The sequence below is a fragment of the Tamandua tetradactyla genome, chromosome 20 (assembly GCF_023851605.1).
Source record: "Tamandua tetradactyla isolate mTamTet1 chromosome 20, mTamTet1.pri, whole genome shotgun sequence".
In the NCBI taxonomy this organism is placed as follows: Eukaryota; Metazoa; Chordata; class Mammalia; order Pilosa; family Myrmecophagidae; genus Tamandua; species Tamandua tetradactyla.
The window spans coordinates 6,089,035-6,108,888 of record NC_135346.1 but is presented as its reverse complement, the minus strand read 5'-3'; the positions used below and the strand labels follow the sequence as shown (position 1 = coordinate 6,108,888).

General features: G+C 40.3%; 1 protein-coding gene across 3 annotated transcripts in view; it reads right to left on the bottom strand.

The window, feature by feature from the left end:
* Positions 1–19,854, bottom strand: part of CCDC192 (coiled-coil domain containing 192) — a 248,895-nt gene that overhangs the window by 198,054 nt on the left and 30,987 nt on the right. For 2 of the 3 annotated variants that reach the window (XM_077138310.1, XM_077138311.1), the window contains exons 2-3: positions 17,481–17,690; positions 9,560–9,611 (exon numbers count right to left, since the gene is read on the bottom strand). In XM_077138310.1, coding sequence (XP_076994425.1) covers positions 9,560–9,611; positions 17,481–17,536 — 108 coding nt within the window. In that variant the 5' untranslated portion in view covers positions 17,537–17,690. Of the gene's footprint in view, positions 1–9,559; positions 9,612–14,779; positions 14,914–17,480; positions 17,691–19,854 lie in introns of those variants that run through there. The other variant, XM_077138309.1, reaches the window with a different exon arrangement.

The window sequence follows — 19,854 nt, the reverse complement described above, 5'->3', positions numbered from 1 at the left end:
TATTCCCGGCAACTTTTCATTTCAGTTTTCGGTCTTCAGCTCTAGTAGCTCTCTTTAGTTCCTTTTTAAAATCTGTCTCTTTACTGATTCTCATTGCTCATGGATTGTTTTCCCAATATCCTTTATTTCTTTCATCTCCTTGAATATTTTCAAGAACATTTTTTAAAAGTCTCTATTCGGTAGGTACACATTCTGGTCATCTTCACTAGTGTTTCCTGGATTTTTATCCCCTTCTTTGGCTGGGCCATCATTTCCTGTTTCTTTGTTTGTCTTAGACTCTTTTTTGCACACCGTGCATTCTTGTATCTGGGATTTATTCCCTGAGATGTCTGTTTCTTCATTTTATAACCAGCTGGTGATAAGACAGAGGTTTTCTTGAGCTTCAGCCCTCCTATCAAGAAGGTCTGCCTGAGGTGAATGCCATGTGCAAGGTTTTCCCAGTCTTTCTGGCCTGGTCTTGTCCTGGGCTTGTACCTGTTAGCTGTTTTGGAGTTCCCCTGTTACAGGAGTTTGAATACCCCCTCTGTTTCCCAGGAGAAGGACCTCCCTTTCCCTGGTGTTTAAAAAGGCAAATCATTGCCCCAGTCAACAATTTTTTATTCTCCTTCATTGTCTCAAGCTGTTTTCCCTGGGGGCGCAAATTCTGAGAGGCAGGGCGTGTGGGAGGGGACTCTTCCAAGTCGGTCTTTCCCAGTGGGAACAAGACCAGGGACCCAGGAAGGGGCACAGCCTTGATCCAAATGGCCTGGGTAGGGGATCAGGAAGGGAACCAGAAGCTTTTTCCTCTGCTCCCCAGAGCTATGTTTTCCTAACTGGCCCAGCAAATGTAGCCCTGAGAAAGCAAAACATCTTTCATTCTCCTCAACTGCCTTTGTCTGTGGCTGATTGGAACAGCAGCTGCCCCAGAACCAGGCACCCTGTATTAGGAAATCACTAATGAAAAGCCGAGACCAAGGTGATAGCATCAACATGGCAACATAAGACCTCCCCGGGAAAAGACTCCCTCAGAATCAGCTAATGAAAACCCCACTTGCTTGGCATTCTGGAGTATAACAGAGACTTGAGAAGGACTCTGCAAATGCTGAATCAAAGAAAAAGGAAAGAAATCACCAAAACCAGGTAGGAGATTTTCACCCTGGACCCGCCTGTCTTGGTGCTGGCCCCTCTCATGGATGTGCACAGCCTGGGAGTGGCACAGAGCAGCACTGCCCGGTGCCCTGATGCTGTGGATGAGACCACAGGGCAGGAGGTTAGAGCCCCAGGACGGGTCTGCAGAGACACAGGGTGGAACACAGGCCACCAGGAGAGCCACCTGTAGAAGAGCCAGGGGGAGAAGGGAGGCTGTGCAGAGACATCGTCGAGAGGTGCACACTCCCAACCCACTCTCTGTTTAATGACCACCTAAACACAGAACAGACCTTTATAGATGAACCCCATTTGGCTCCCCACCAACAAGGAAGAAACAGGATGCAGGGAGTTCTCTCAGGAAAACAAAAATGAAAAAAATGAATCGCTGAATGATAGGATGGGTCTTAGAACTGAGAAGTGTAATGAGAAGAGGCACTGAGTGATGGAGAGCATTTAGACAAATCACAGGAGCTGGGGTTTATTTTGCTAAAAAATAAAACATTAATATCCAGGGCAAAAATTAGGAGCAGAAGTGCTGAGAAAATCGGAACAGTTTAGCACCAGCTAACCAGCCCAGCAACTGCAGCCCTGAGGCCCTTATTCTCAGGTCCTTATTTCAGACCTGAGACTAAAGGTCTGGAATAAGTTTGACCAATCATCAAAGAAGAGCCTTAACACAAAGCCAATCAACAATAAAATCTCAGGCAAGCAGGAAAAACTGACTTTCAGATATAACACATCAAAATAATCAGATGCCCAGATATCAGCAATGAATTACAAGCCATACTAAGAAGTAAAAAGATATGGTTCTGACACGGAAATAAACTAAAACTTCAAAGGAGAAATAGAATTTGAAACAACTAATCAAAAAAGTACAAACAGATCTCCTAAATCAATTCAAAAGATGAAGAAAAATATGGATAGAAATAAAATAATAGTGAATGCAGAGCTAAAGGATATTAAGAGGATAAGGTGTGAGCATAGTTTAAAAAGTTTAAAAAGAGACATAATGAAAATTATGGAGATAAAAGGCACAATAATGGAGATTAAAAATGTACTAGAGGCATGCAACAGTAGATCTGAACAGGCAGAAGAAAGAATAAACAGACTAGGAAACAGAAGAACAGATAGAGAAAAGAATAAAAATAATTGAGCAGTTGTCTCAAGGACATGAGTGTCAGCATGAAGCATACAAATATATACCTGATGGGTCTGTTCCAAAAGGAGAAGAGAAAGGAAAAGGCGCAGAAAGAAAATTTGAGGAAATAGTGGTAGAAAATTCCCCAACATAAACATATATGCCCGGAAAGCACAATGTACTCTAACAGAATAAACCCTAATTAACCAACTCTGATTTGTCACATACAAGAGGTCATCAATAAGACTAAATGCCAATTTCTCATCAGAAGCCATGGAGGAAAGAAGGCAGTGATATGATATATTTAAGGTACTGAAAAAGAAAAACTGACCCAGGACAAAATTCTTTATCTGGCAAAACTGTCCTTCAAAAATAAGGAAGAATTTAAAATATTCACAGATAAATAGAAACAGAGAGTGTGTCGACAAAAGACCTGCCATTCAAGAATTGATAAAGAGAATTCTACATTTGGAAAAAAAAGATTTCACAGGTGAATTACACCAAACGTTACAAGAAGAATTAATACCAATCCTGCTAAAACTCTTCCAGAAATTGAAGAGGTGGGAAAATTATGTAATTCATTCTATGAGGTCAACCTTGTAATAATAACAAAGCCAGATAAAGATACTGCAAGGGAAAAATTACAGATCAATTTCTCTTATGACAATAAATGCAAAAATTTTCAACAAAATATTAGCAAGTAGAATCCAACAGCACTTTAAAAGAATTACACAGCGCGATCAAGTTGGATTTATCCCAGGTACGCAAGTGTGGTTCAACATAAGAAAATCAATTAATGCAATCACGCCACATCAATAAAGGGAGCACACATGCAAACAAAGGGAATAAAACACATAATCATCTCAATTGATGCAGAAAATGCATTTGACAAAGTCAAGCATCATTCCTTGATTAAAAAAACACTTAGAAAAATAAGAATAGAAGGAAACTTCCTCAACATGATAAAAGGCATATATGGAAAACAAAGTAGTAGGATAAGTCATTAGCCAACTGTTACTGATAAACTTCAAAATTTTAATGAGAAATTAAATTAAATCTACAGTTTTAACCTTTCTTGATGATAGCCGTAGAAGAAAAACGGATTTCTCGCCAATTACATGATATTATCACTACTACTTCTCTATGCGTTTCTTATGCTGAACTTCTTATAGAAGTTTCTATGCATAGAATTTAGGCTGCCTGATTCCAACTGCGTGAAGCTTGAGATGGCCGTAGAGAAGCAGCGCTGGGAAAAAGGAGAGGATTTATGGATCAGTCCCTCGTCTGTTGCAAGATCTCAACTTGAACGTAGATGTAAAAGTTAGAGAGTGGGTAGAAACCCCACCTAACAGCTCACATCCCATGATCTGGGGACACAGCATTAGCAGCCTTGAGCAGGTGTCCCCAGACACCTATTTAAGTATATAATTTACATACTATTTAAGTACTTTTGTGGGAAAAAGTAAAATTTTTAGACTAAATGTATGACGACCGCCATGATTTATTACACGACGTATTTTACTTCCTAAGTTTGCAAACATCAGATCTGCATTATGAGAAGTGTTAAGGGAAATCCTTCTTGCAGGAAGAAAGACATACCAGACGGAAATATAGATCTATGTAAATGAATGAACAGCACCAGAAATGATAATTATATGCGTAAATACACAAGAGTTTTTCTTGTTATTCAAATGTAGTTTTAAAAATTTGGCTGTTTAAACAAAAATAATGATATAGTGTAGAGTTTATAATACATGTAAAAATAAAATGTAAAACAAAAGCAGCACAAAGATCAGAGAGAGTAAATGAAAATTTGTTATTGTAAGGTCATTTTATGTGAAATGGTATAATATTACTTAAAAGAGAATGTGATAATATCTACGCCTACTATAAATCCTAAAGAAATTACTAAAATAACAAAAGAAAGCGTTATAGCCCATTAGCTTATGTAGAAGATAAATGTTGAGACACCTACTAACAGAGATTCAGATTACATGAAGCAAAAACTGATAAAACAACAGTGAGAAAGAGAAATATAAAAATTCACAATGAAAGTTGGAGATTCCAATGCTTCTCAGCTAATAACTGTTAAAATAAGTAGAGAAAAGTATCAGGAAAGATATAGAAAATTTGAATAGCACTGTTATACTAGTTATCTATTTCTGCACACCCTATTACTCCAATCCTTAGAGGCTTCAGACAATTTTATCATCTCACACTTTCCGCAGGCCAGGAAACTGTGTGTGGCTTAAGCAGGTTTTCTATTCCTTGACCTTTAGCAAAGCTGCAGCCAGTCATCTCAAGGTTCAGCTGTGAAGAATGGAGTCCTAGCCCACTCACATGGGCTGTTGGCAGGATGGAGTCCTGTGGACTTTTGGACTGAGGCCTTGGTTCTCCCAAGCTGTTAGCTGCAGTCCTGCCCTCGGGTTTTGCTATCCATAGAGCATCTCACAATATGGAAGCTTGCTCCGTCAGCATGAGCAAATGAACAAGCAAGAGAGCGCCAGCAAGTGAGAGAGTGCTAGGAAGACAGAAATAACAGTCTCATGTAACCTAACCTCAGAAGTGGCATTCCATCACTTTTGCCACATTCAATTCATTAGAAGTAGGTCACGGGAGCCAACCGACATTCAAGAAAAGGACATTACACAAGGACATGGATGCCAAGAGATAGGCTCATCGGGGGCCATGTCAGAAGCTGGCACAACTCTCAGCTGTTAGACCTGACATTTATAAGACAATTCTTCAGCAAGAGCAGAATGCACTTTCTTCTCAAAAATACACACAACATTGATGAAGATGGACCATGTGCTGGGCCATAAAATAAGTCTCAATAGGCTTAAAACAATTCAAGTCATACAAAATTGGTTCTATTACCACTGTGGAATAACATTAAAAAATCAATAAATTAAATCTCAGAAACTCCCAGATATGTGGGTACCAAAGAGCACACTCCTAAATAAACCAAGGAATAAGCCAAGGGTCAAAAAAGAAAAAAATGAACATGACATATCAAAGATACACAAATCATTGAAAGAACAGAGCACAGAAATAGTCACACGTAAATATAGGCAAGAGATTTTCAACACAGGTGCAAAGGCAATTTGATGGAAAAAGTAGTTTTTTTCAATAAAAGGCACTGGACAATTGGATATTGTTTTTACAAAAGAACTTCAATCATTCCTTATTCCATAAATAAAAAAAATCAAAATAAATCATACAACTAAATTTAACACCTAAACTATAAAACTTGGAGAAAATATTTGTGACTTTGAGTTATGCAAAGATTTCTTAAATCAAACACCAAAAACATAATACATGAAAGTACAAATTGATAAATAGGGCTTTGTTTAATTTACATTTTCTTCACTTCTAAAGACACTGTTAAGAAAACAAAAAGTCTAACGGCAGACTGGAGAAAATACTTGCAAAACACGTATTTGATAAATGACTTATATTAGGAATACATAAAGAATCTCAAAACCCAATGAAAAGAAAGGAAACGACACAATTTAAAAATAGGTAAAAGATTTGGACAGATATTTCACCAAATAAGCTATAAGGATGGTAAGTAAGCTCATGAACAGATGTTCCACATCATTACTTATCAAGGAAGTACAAATTAAAACCACAACAAGATACCACCATACATCTGTTAGAATAACTAAAATTAAAAAGGCTGACCTTACCAGGATTGGAGAGAATGTGGAAGAACTGAAATTTTCATACACTGCTAGTGGGCATGTAGAACAGTTTGCAGTTTCTTAACGGAAGTACACCTATCAAATGATTCAACCAATCCACTCCTAGGCATTTATCCAGGAGAAAAGAAAGCATATATTCATACCCAGATATACACGGGAATGAGCATCGCAGCTTGGTTTATAACCGCTAAAAACATATATGTGGCTAAACAAATTTGTTGCATCATGCAATGCAATCCTATTCAGCAATAACAATGCTCTATTAGCACAAACCACAACATGAATGAATCTCAAAAAAATTAAGCTAGGTGAAAAAGCCAGTAAATAAGAGTACATACTGCGTAATTCCACTTAGACAAAACTCAGAGAAACACAAAATAATATACAGCAACACAAAGCAGATCATGCCACCTGCAGATGGGGTGCAGATAGGTGGGGAGAGGCTCATACAGGGAACATTTTTGGAAGTGATGGATGTGCTCATTTTATCTTAATTGTGGGTGACTGCTCCCCATGTGTGTACATATATCAAAACTCATCAAATTGCACACTTTAAAATAGCATTCATTTTTTGTGTCAAGACTCTCAGGAAGAGTTCAGGGGGGTAAACCCTGCAGCAGGTGTTCTGTTCAGGCAAAGCTCCTTGTAATAGAATTTTCATTTCTTAAACAGTTTCAAATGAGATGATTTATATGCACTAGCTGTTCTTCGTCAGCGGACGTCAAATGGAGCAAAGGCCAAATAAGACACTAATCCTCCAACGGGCTCAAAGGAACAGGGCTGGGACAAACAGGGGCAATCTGGCATCTGAGAAATGGATCTAAAAATATTAATTAAAAAAAAAAAAACTCCTCCTGGATCATCCCATAATGTTCCCACTATATAGTGAAAACAGATATTTGATCACTCACATCTGGAGTCTCCCTGAATACCAAGTTCTTAATTTCTAAAGTGATGATAATTATATAATAATTGTGAGAGCTGAGCCAGAGCAACAGGCAAGAATGCAAAGTGCCGCCACTAGAATCAACATCTCCAGGCTCTCCCGCCCTTCTAGCGGTTGCATTGTAGTGACACCCCCTTGCATAAATGTTTGCCCTCAGGCAGCTACAGCCTCACAGCCTGCAATAAATTCCCTTGCCCAAATCCCTCCCCCCTGACAATTACAACCTTGCAGAAAAAAAGCAGTACTTGACCTTTTAACCTCACCAATGGAAAGCTGCCAACTCCCCAAAATCCACTTATGAGAACCCACCTAAATCTACTTCCACCCGCCTTTAAAAACCCCTACTCCGATCCAGAGGGATGAGAGTTGATTTCTTAAATCAACTCTCTCCCCGCTGCTCCTCCACCAATAAGCCTTCTTTTCCCACTGCCGGTGCCGTGTCTCTGCCTCTGTTTCTCCTGTCTGACCTCCTCCCAAGTCTGGGATTTTCAGTAATGAAACAAATATCGATATACTAGTGGTGATGCCAAGCACTTAGTACCATGCCTGGAGCTCAGATAGCTTGTTTTGATTCAACAGATACGAACAAATGCCTCTCTGGTGTCTGTAACTTTGTCCCAGGGCCACCGAGACAATAAAACCTGGTTCTTGATTTGAGAATGCTCTAGGTACCAGGGGAGCCCAAGAATGAAAGGCATATCCCGAGTGCTGTGTGGTCAAGGTGAATAAAGACCCACTGTCTTAGTTCAGTGATGCCACAGGGGTAGAGGGTGGGAAATCCTGCTTGGGTGGTCCTGAAACGTCCACAGGTCACAGACTTGAAAATAATTCATCTTTCGCATTCTTCTCTACCAAACCTGCATTGAACAACTTTAAAAGAGGCAACTAAGTTCCTCCTGCAATTTGCCTTTTAGTTGAGCTTCTTTGTAGAATTTTAGCTGCAAAGGAAATATGCTTTTTTGTTGAGTCCTGTGAATTCTAACTCTTACATGGGACTGTGCGGTGAGGAGGCAGAGGTAGCTGAGTATCCCATGGAGTCAATAATCCTAACTTCCTCCAGCTAGATGAGTTCTTTTAGAAGTGTTAAAAAACAACCAGGAACCAGTTACTTCGAGCCCCAGGGCTCTGAACTGTGGCGAATGTAAATTGGAAGGGGAAGATTCTGACCTGCAGGATGCTAATTGGGAGCCCTTGGCAGGAATTCTAAATGTGGTCATTGGCACCACATCCTTTCCCTGTCTTAGGCCACCAATGAGTGGTTACCTCCATGGGTTCGCTGACTGGCATTGCTAGAGCAGAGGGCAGTTAACAGATTGGTGTGCTGAGGTTTCCCATCTCCAAAAGTCCAATTTAACTTCTCTCCCAAGAGCCCCAACCAAACAGAGAAAAAATGTTTTGATATGGTAGCACTGAAGAAAAACCTTCTTCTTGAAAATTGCTTTGGATATGGGAGTTATGTTCTGTCTGTCTTTGGTTACAATAAACGAAATACACTTAGAATAGAGACATTATTATTTCCTGAACAGGAATAACTGCACAGAGCTTAGATTCTGTTATGTACCTCACTAGTGAATCAATTGTTCTTTGCCAGTGATGGGAGTGCTAGAGCAGAATTGCTGAATCCAGAAAGAAACAGACAAATTAAAGAGCAGAGCTCCCCTGGCCACAGGGAAGTGCATTTGAATGCTATGGACTCCTGCACACTCCTAAATACTTGACCATCTTCACTTCCTAAGCATTGCATTTGAAGTAGCTCTTTAAGTCTTCTTCAGTATTGTCATTTGACTCAGACGGCAAAGCCAGACCTGAATTCCATGCCTTTGATTGGAAGATTCCAAGTCCTACGATGCTCTCCTGTATCACACTGCCTCTACATTACAGCCAAGGGATTTTTCCAGAAATGTCTATCAGCGCAGTCTAGAGGGTCCTAACGAAATCTAAACCAAGGGTGATTGACAGAAACACAGATAATCTATTTTTTCTTTTCTTAAGGGAACTCTGCAAACGTACATAAAAGCAGAGACTATAGTATAAGGAACCCCCACGTACCAATCATCCAGCTTCCGCATTTCTCAACTTCCCACGCAGGTAGTTTGACCTGAGGCCAAAGGATGGTCCCACTGGGGCTCAGGGAGAAAGAACAGAACTCAGGCAAGTAAGAAAAACTTGAGGGTCAGAGCTAGTCTAGTCATTAGATGACTGGAACAAGAATGAAAACAAATATCTGGAAGAGACTGTGATTTAACACATGACTAGCTAAACTGAATGATATTTTACCCAAAGTGCATCGTGCCTGAATTACAGAATTCCTTCATATGCAAGCGAATACCTTGAAACTGGCCCCGGATGTACGCAGTGTTCCAGAGGGCAGTGTGGAAATTATTTAAAGTGAAAAGAAGAAAAGCCACACCACACCTAACCTCACTGCTGTCTCAGTAACACCTCGTTGGCACTCCACCAAGGTTTGCTTTGGGTTTTTCCTTGATAAAGTACCTTTCAAGTTTTATTTTGAAAATCTTTACTAATAAAAATGTAAAAACTGTATCAGGAAATTCTCGATATTAAGTAAACTACACAATTACAGGTTCAGTAACTGTAATGTTATTTTTTAAAAAAAGAGTTTATAAAAATGTCATTTCTTACCAATAATTTGTTTCTTTGTTGTGTATCTGACCCTGAACTTCCAGACGTAATGCTGAAATAAAGTAAGAGTTTAGATTTCCAAAATTTTATTTCAAGGCACACATCCATATACACACACACTCCTCTTTGCCACCCCCCCAACTTTAAAAAGATCTATGCACTATAACATTTAGATAAATTTCCTAAATATAAAACAGCACTTCCCCCAAAAGTCAATTTCTGGACATTTCTAAAGGAAATCTAAACAATGGAATGTAAACTGTACTTGAAAAGGATAAAATAGCCTTTAAAGGTTCTCTTGAGACTAAGCAGTCTGAACAGTACAATCTGTTCTGAAAACCTGAAAATTTCTTATTTCAACTAAAAAAAAACACAGAGGAAGTAAAGCCTAATGAAACCATGTGCAGGCCAAAACTGGTTTGTTGAAATGTCCTCTGTTCCTGTAACCGTTTCTTCTGAGCTTGTTTAACTGCAGGTCATATAACCTGAGATGCACAAAAAATAGACACTTTTTCTTTAAATGGCCTGTGAGACACCAGGAACAAAGGTCACCTCCTTTGGAACCAAGGTTACAAATACAAGGAGATATGGAAAGTAAATCAAATGTGAGAGATCTTCAATAAGGAAGATCCAGCCTAAAATCCACTCTACCACACATGGACAACTCTATAATTAACCAATTGGACTACGCCAAGTTGAACCTCCCCACCTTCTGTCCCCACCTCTCACCTCCCATTCCCATTAAATTTCCCTTAACTCTCAGATCAGGGAGACACAGCTGAGCTTTGCCTCCTGTCTCCTTGCTGGTTGACTTCACAATAAACTCTTTTCTTTGGTCAAAATCCCGATAACATAATATTGGCCTCTGTGCATGTCAGGCAGAGAAACCTTGCTCAGTAACAATATCATCCTATGAAACAACCAACCTAGGGCATTCTTTGTCTCCAATGCATTTTCTTTTTCTCTCTCTCTTTCTCCTGGATCATTTCTATTAGCTTGCAAACATGCTGCTTTATTGCATCTTGAACCCTCTTACCTTTTTAGTTTCTGCCTCCCATTTTTTGTTAAAGCCACTGCAATCAGATTCTCCCTAATATCACTCTACAGAAGTTGTACAGATCGAAATCACAAATAATCTCCATATTACTATATCCAGGTGTCATTTGTCACAACTCACTGTACTTGATAGCATTTGGCATGATTGATCACTCCCTCCTCAAAATGCTTTCTTCATTTGCTTTCCAAGACATTACCAAGTCCCAGGCTTCCTTTCTGTCCCACTTGCTGCTCTTTTGCCATTTCCTTTGATGGTTCTTTCTCATCTCTGCGAGCTCTTAACTTTGGCAAGCTCCAGAGGTCAGTCCTAGGACCTCTTTTCTCCTCTGTTCACATTCACTCTCTCGGTGATCTCATCCCACCTCATAGCTTCAAGTATCATCAAAATAGAGTGGTCACTCCCACATACTATCTCCAGTCCAGACTTCTCCTTTGAATTCCAGATTCATTCATTCAGTTGACTTTTTGATATCTCCACTGGGATATCTACTAGGCATCACAATCTCCACATTTCCAAACAGACTCCCATTCTGCTGATAATCTTCCCTACCTCAGTTGGTGACATCATCCTTAAATTGCTCAGGCTGAAAGTTTGAAGTCATTGACTCCTTTTTTTCTCTGAACCCACTTTCAATCTAACAGGAAATGTTAGGCTCTGCCATCAAGATATTTCCAAACCCAGAGTCTGACCCCTTTTCACCACCTTCACTGTCAGCACCCTGCTTCATGCCACATCAGCTCTTGCCTGTTTCATTGCAGTAACCTCCTATTCGACTTTCTGGATTCCCACCTTTGCCCTTTACATTTTGTTTTCAATATAGCAACTATAAGAAAACCATTTCATTCCTCTGTTCAAAACCCTCCCCAATGACAAAACCATTTCACTCAGAATAAAAAACAGAGGCCATATAATGGCATACAAGGTCCCCTAGCTGTCTCTGCCCCTCGCGTCCATCCACAGTCACATTCCACTGCATTCCTCCCTACATACAGCCCCACTGTTACCGCTGATATGTTCCTTCTCAGGGCCTCCCCTACAAACCACGCTGGCCTCCTCACTGTTCCTTGACCACCCTACCTCGACACCCATCTCAGGTTGCTCTGCCGGAGCGCTTTCCTCCCACCTAGCCGCCTGGCTCATTTTCACCTTCTTCCTGTCTCTGTTGATCCATCACCGTCTCAGAGGGGCCCACCAGACACACCCAACTTCAGACTGAACCTTCTCACCCCCATCCGGTGTCCTCTTCGCACTTTACTTTTCTCTGCAGCACATCTACCTTCTAACACACTATATAATGTGCTTATTTATTATGTTTATTGTCTGTCTCCCCCCAGCAGAAAGTGTAAACTCCTTCAAGTTACAGAATCTTAACTGTTGTTACTTTTTTTCACTCTATGCTCAATATCTAGAAGAGGGCTTTGGTGATCAATAAGTATTTATTGAATGAATGAATGAATGAGTGATTAAATAAACTTCATAGATTTAAGGTCTCATTATGCTGTTGCCAACCAATAAGCCTGACTTTAGAATCCTATGTACTTTTATTGCTTTCTAACCTTCTGCCTCCCTAATGAATGCATTGTCTTATTTCCACAGTTTTGTGACAGTTACTTTTATATTGCTCACTGCAAGAGATTCAGAATCATTTTAAAAGGTTCACAGTAATCAGCGATGACTAAACAGAATTAATTAATTTTCACTTAGTGGATGGAGACACTGGGGTTCTGAGAAACTCCAAGGAGTTTTTGGATGTCTCTCTCTTTTAGACCTCCCTGTATTTTCTGATGTACTTAATGATTTGTCTACCTATGTTTTTGCATTTCTTTTTTTTTTTTTTTTTTTTTTTTTAAAGGAAAGACAGAGAAGAAAGGAAGGATAGAAGGAAGGAAGGGAAACATCTTTAAACATTTTCTTGTTTTATTGTATTCTGTTTCTCCGTTTTTGTTACATGGGCTGGGGCCGGGAATCGAACCGAGGTCCTCCGGCATAGCAGGCAAGCACTTTGCCCGCTGAGCCACCGCGGCCCGCCCCTGTTTTTGCATTTCTTGTTGACACCCTTATAGAGGACAAGGACTAAGTCTTGTTTTTGGCTAGTTTGGTTTTTACCCAATCGTATACCATAGAAGAACTTACAATTTGTTTACTGGAGGAAGCAAAACAAAGCATTGTGAGTTCAGCACCCTTACATGTGCATGTTCAGATGTACACAATGCACCAGGGAATGTACCCTTTGAAACCACCTCCTTTTAATAATGTTTGAAGCAAAAATACAGATTTAAAAGGGGGGGAGCTTTGGCTGCCTGACAATAATATTTAGAAGGTCATGAGTGAAGATCTCAGAATAACCATAGTAATTCAGCATACATAGTATAAGTCAAGTTGTACAATAATTAAGAAAAAAAGCTTTAGGATGCCTATTAGCCTTGAAATAAAGCAAATTAAAATTAATAGATTTATTTTGAAGCTTGTTTTTATTGCAATTTTGTTTCTTCAGGCTTCATGGAGAAACTGGAAGAAATTTTCTTTACATTTCTACTGGCAGGTTATAATAATATGAAATATAAATCTTACGGTATATTTTTTTCAAATTGCCTTACAAGCACAGAAAGGTTTCCTTCTTTAAGTGCAATATCTTTCTATCTGTTCCCTAGACCTTTTATCCTATGATTTTTATGCTGAATTAGCATAGTAATCAATCACCAATTAGTTCATGTGATAAAATGACTTTAATAAAATTGGTTTGGAAATAAAGCTATTGAGCCCTGAATTTCCATAAGGAGAAATTCATGGGAAAATGCTTTTTATTCCCTAAAGCAGGGCTGAATTGTGCTTGCTTGGAAAACTCAGGAGCAGTTCCCAGTCCATTTACATGAACTGTAGAGAACGCCAGTCTCCAGGGCATGATAAGGGAAGTTGAGGTGAGGGAAAAGCTGAAGTGTGAACACATCAAACCAGTTTCCCCTGGCTTCTGAACTGAAGGAGTGGGATTGAATCTGCCTGCAGTTGGCTAAGGCAGTGTGGTCTCCCCTGTTTCCTACCTCAAAGCTCCACTCTCTACTTGCACAGAACACTCAGCTCCACATACCAGGAGAACAGAAACACTAATGACAACTGACACCGAGAGCAAAGTCCTGCTTTGCACTTGACTTCTCTGCTGGTCATGCACAGGGCTATTCATTTCAAAGTTATTAATCACAGGACAGTTCCCCCCATTTGGGAGCACTATGTTCTCCTCTACATTTGTCAGCACACACTGACACAGTATTTTTGAGATACTATGTTGAGGGAAATTTAAAGAAGTCAGTGCAGGCTAAATTTCACTTGCTCAGACAGAGAACAAATTTCTCCCTTCCAAAGATTGTTCATCGTGAACCCCTTTCCACACAGACACAATGTTTTACATAAAATCTCAGAAAATCCATGAGTCTCTTAAATTACCCATGGACTGCAAAACAAGGTTAGACGCAAATAAAATACATTTCTGGCATTTTGTAAGGAAAAGCCATTTTAAGACTTAACAAGGCAGAACAGAGGTTGCAAGTGAGCACACCACGCAGGGAAACATCTCCAGGATTGAAGCTGCTTCTACGGAAGAGGCACAGTCATTCTCATTCAAGAGTTAAAAGAAAATTCCAGATAGAAGGTATTGCCACTTTTGAGTGTGATGCGAACACCCGTATTTTCCAATGATTAACTGCAGCTTAGTTATGGGGCGACATCTACTTCCATTTTGTAGCCAGCATTGATTCGGGTTTTTATTGGGGAGCATGAAGAAAAGGAATGACTTAACTTCTTTTGTGTATGGATGTCTCTTGGCAAGAGACTGGTGAAGGGGTTCTGAGAAGAGGCTGGCACAGTCCCTCCTCCCCACACCAGTAAAACGGTTGGGACAGGTGAGTGTGAGACTTTGAGAGTAGCAAGCGAAGGACATTTATCATTCAACAAATATTTATTGAGCACCCCTGTGTGGCAGTCCCTGACCTAAGATCTGGGAAGGCAGCAGCATTCAGAGAAAGGGGTCCCTCTCCAAAGAAGCACGAAGGATCTGTCTGATGTTTCCCTCCAGACTTTAAAGAAAGGTTTTCTTTGAAGCACTGATTGTAGGCTCTTTAATCTAGAAATTCCCATGAATTATTTTGGAACAGGCAGAGCTGGGAACTCACCTGCTTTTCTCTGGGGTCTCAGACCCTGGGGCCACAGATTTCTTGCTATAACATACCCCCATCTCAAGCTGGGCGCTTGGGGCCCTGCTGTCCACGGGACAGACATCAGCTATCCCCATTCCTCGGAGTTTTAGAACCCCAGCTGTGCTCTGCTGTCCCCTGTTGCTAGGCAGCCACAATAGCTGGGGAAGGGACCGTTAATTTCCCAGAGAGGAAAATCTCAGGGTACAAAGTCACAATAACTCCACAGAACATCGCACAAATCAGATCCAGGCAAGAGAGCAGATGACGAATCACCGCATCTTCATCATTTCTGGAAATCCCTCTCAAAGCAGGCCAGAAATAGCGGTTTCGTGCTCAAACCACGGCATGCTCACATCCAGAACAATGCTCAGGAAACCGCTCATCTGAGAAGAGTGCATGCACTCGAATGGATTGGCTCATGGCCCAGCAGTGGTCTCTGCCAAGCTCTCATCATGAAGATTGGCTTCCTGACCCACAGACCCCACACAGACAACCCTAACTGGCTATGTCCTAATTCAGGCTTCTTTCCTGACATCAGATTGCTGAGGTAACAAACTGCGTCCAATGTTCTGTTCACTGCCGCAACTCATCTGCAACCACTGTTCCTTCTTCCCTGCTGCTTAGTAGAAATCACCAACTACCCTTTCATGGCCAGCTGCTGCATCTCTACTACGGGACCGAGGCCAACCTGTATTCACTCTACTTCCTAGAGTAGGAAGAACACCTAGAAGGAGCTCTGCATTCTGCAGATCAGAATCACTCCCAGGATCCAATCCCTTATGTCCAGGATTTATCAGACCCAATCTCACAGCCTGTTCTAGAGTAAATTAGGTGGGTACAATAGCAATTTTTTTAATCATTGAGTTTGTCTCTAGGGATGAAGCAAATACATCAAATATCTGCAATCGATGGTATTTGTCAATTAAAGAGTGCAATTAGCATTTACCACTCAGCCCCTTGGTAAAGCAACCCTATGAGAAAAGTTAAGAACTATTCTTATGGGGAGAAAAATCAGCACTAACTGGATAGCTGTCAAAAGACAAAGATTTGTGTCTTGACCTCCTTCCTAGTCAGTAACGTAGAAAATCATCTCACCTGTCTATGACTCAGTTTTCTTATCTATCGAAAGAGCCACTGAAACTGTTACTGTCATTTCTTCCAGCTCTGACATTCTGTTCTCTTTCCTTTACCCATGGTATTAAAAAAAAAACACAGAGTGGATTGTACTTTGGTGCATTTTAAAGGCACATGCCAATGTTTACTGTGTTACTGGTTCATAACATTGTATGGAAGGAAGGTCATCTCAGGAAGGACTGGTGAAAGATCCTGTAGGCACCAACTATTTATAAGAGTTGTTAATCTTATCATAGATTTCACTGGTCAAAAATAGGTGTGGAGATAAGGCTGGTACAAAAATTGACTTTCAAAAGCTCCTTGAAAGACAAAGAGACTTTTCCATTTCATCCCTCCTTAAAAGAAGACTGTGGAAAATCTGGGAGAATTCAGAAGGTACTGATGAAGAATTTCAGCAGGGTTATTGGAGAAGGACATCTTGTTCTATGGAATTCTAGAATGAATAAGCTAAATATTGTAACTTTTTTTAGGATTAGGTTTAGGAAAAGTAGTTACTAATGAAAGTTATTTAAATGACTTTATTTCCAGAAATTGAATGGAATTTTAGGGAAATCTGTGATTTCTTTTTCTCCCTAAGTCTTAAAGGAAAAAATGGGATCCTTTGACAAACTTCTAGAAATATATATAAATCATTGCATTTCTACCACTAACAATATTTTAAGCTAAAAAAACACTGTAACTGCTTTGGGCTCTTTTAGAATATTACCTAGAATTTGAAAACTTACCTGATGTTCTGTCAAAAATGCATCTGTTCTTAGAATCGGAAATCACTATGTGCATATAACAAGAAGGAGTCTTAAGGAGTCATAAGGAACCTTATGTGCTTTGCTGCTAATGGTTGTCCAGATGCCTTATCAAATGTAGATGAGTCAATGCCAATAGTGCCAGAGAAGAGAATAGTAGAAGAAATATAAGCAATGAGAAAAGAGCAAGAGAGAACAGATGCCAGGTTTACCCTGAAGTGGTGCACGGGAGCAGGGAGAAGCAATCATGGTGGAAGACCTATGGTCTCTGGTTGGGAAATGGCTCTTTGGCCTTCATCTTTCCACTCACTCTTTCACTCATTCACCAAATATTTCTTGAAGACCCACTGTGCACTGTCCATGGTGCTAGTTGCCTATGAACTGGATGCTGTCCCTGCCCTCATGGAGCTGATCATTCTATCAGAGCTCCCACTCTAGTAGTTATGAACATTCTATTAGAGGAGAAAGAACAGATAAAGTAGGACTTGGAATTTCAAAGGACCCTTCTGACTTAACAGATCCTAAGCAGTGAAAAAAAGAAAAAAGGAAAGGAAAGGAAACCAAAGTACTCCCTAGGTGTTCCTAGGAGGTACCTATGGAGGTTCAATCCTATGGAGAGAACCATACTGCCCTTCCCAGAACTGACCCAGGGAAGTTCACTGAGTGACTTTATGAAGTTCACATAAAGTGTCTGAGAGCCGGCCTGGGGGTATTTTCTTAAGGGGAGGAGAGGAGAGGGTAGAGATGGGAGAAGCAAGAAAGATCAGCCATGAGCCACAGCAGCCAAAACATCGCTTAACTGATTATAAACGTCTTCCTTCTTTTTCTCCCAAGAATTAGCCAGGTCACTTGTCATTGTTTTTTTTGTGGCCTCTTCCCTGTGTTGCTGATTGCCTGACGCAGTGGGTCCAATTATCTCCAGGCTTCCAGCCTGTTTTAATGAAGAGGGATGTTTATCTCTGTGAACAGCCTGATCACTGCTCCAGGAGAGATTTGTCTACCTCTTGGTCCTAAAAGAAGGAAATTGAAAGCTGTTAATTGATTACCAGGAATGCAAACTTTTCCTGTAAGGTCTGTTTATGGCAGGAAGTGAATATTCCTTCTTCATCCTTACAGTTCTTTACTGTAGTGAGCATTTGTCCTATGGGGATGCCCTAGTCATATCTGATTTTCCCATGGGGGTTGCCTCTCTCTCCTTGTATTCAGTTTTGAAGGAACAGTAAATCCAGATAGCTAGACCCCCCACCCAGAGTCTGAGGGTCTGAGGAGAAGGGGGAAGGCACTTCACACCCTCTCAATATGGTGCTTCAGTGCCTGAGTCCTGGGACTCTGAATCACAAGCAGGTGATATAAGGACAAAAGAAACCACTGAAGCTCTAATCATCCATTTGTTTACTCTTTTATCCCACAAATAATTTTCAAGACCTTACTTTGTGATAAGGCACTTCTCTTTGTGCTGGGATTATAGTAGTAAGAAAGAAACAAATGTGCCGCTCTCATGAATTTTATACTTTAGTTGGTGGAAGCAGTCAATTAAATGAGTACGTAAGATAATTTCAGATAGGGACAAGTGCTATAGAGAAAAATAAAACCAGGTGATAAGCCAGTGGCTAAAACCAGGAGGTGATACAGAGCTGAGACGTGAAGGAATCAGCCTTGAGACAGTTGCAGGAAAAGAGGGTTCCACCCAGTGATTCAGTCCTATCACCATAGAAACATGCATAAATAGCACTGTTAAAAGACAAAGCACTCTCTTGACCTCTTATCCTTCTGTCCTTCCCTTCACAGAAAAATTCTTTAAAAGAGTTGCTTATTTTGCCCATTCTCTCTGGAATCTTTTCCAATTAGACCTTCATAGACACCACTGAAATGGCTCTCGTCGAGGTTACAACCACCCTCCATCTCGCTGCGCCCGCCCCACCATCCACCCCTTAAAGCTGGCCTCCTCACCTGATTTTTCCCATTTGGCTCCTGTTTCTTATTCTTTGAATGGCTTTGTTTTCTGCCCACTCATAACCCTAACTGCAGCCTTCTGCTGAATCCATAAGCCTCCAATATCTTGCCAATTAATTCCCTGTTTATTTTCATAGGCAGAAGTAGTTTCTATTGCTTCCAACCAATAAAAGCCTAATTCATACACATATTTTTTCCACATCATTATTGATTTTTACTCAGAAAACACAATTGTCCAACTAATTTATAGGGCAATCCTTTAGTCATTCTTTTGCTTGCATTCACTGCTGTCTTATTTTCTGGCTGTTATGACTAATACCACACAGCAGGTTGGCTTCAACAATGGGGATTTTGGGCTCAAGGTTTTGAAGGCTGAGAGGCTTGTTTCTTTCCGGGAGGGTAGCATTCTGTGGGGCCAGCAATTCCTGGGGTTCCTTGGCTTTCCTGCCAAAAAAGGGGTGCACTCTCCTTTCTCTTCCCAGTTCCCTGCCATCCTGGATCCCATATTCTAGTTCCTGCCAACTTCCAGCCTCTGGCTTCTCCCCAGGGCTTTCTCTCCCTCTGTCTGCTGCTTATAAAGGATCCTATTAACTGAGATGAAGTGCACCCACCCTCATTCAGTGGGCCGCGCCTCAACTAAAATGAACATCTTCAAAAGGTCCTCTTGACAGCAGGTTCACATTCACTGGAATGCAGATTCAGAATCTTTTATTTCTCCAAGGTATGTAACTCAATCTACCATAAATGCTTTCTCTAAAATGTTACTACCACATTGATGAGTACATATATATTTCTCCTATGGTTGTTTTGTTTTCCTTTTATAGTCTTCATGTCTTGAAAGTAAATCATCAATTCAATAAGGTATATATTATTACCTATATGCCTATCTCAATATGAGCTATTGTTGTAAAATTCATAACTCCAAGACGTCGTTAGACTGGTAGACTGACAAACAAAATTCTCTTTCAATTTGTCTCTCGTTAGTAGATTGTTAAGTATTCTTCATGTCTTTCCTAAAGCTTTGCTACTCCAGGCTCTGTAGATTCCATGTTCTTTATGTCACTAAAACCATGTCTAATAAAATTTCATAGAGATTCACAAGCTATAAATTTAAATATAATTTCTCCAAATATGACATTCTTCATTTCTTCAAGAATTTTCTTCAACTTCCAATAAAGAAGCTCATTTCAAATAAGTCAAAACAGAGAAGTCGATGGTGAG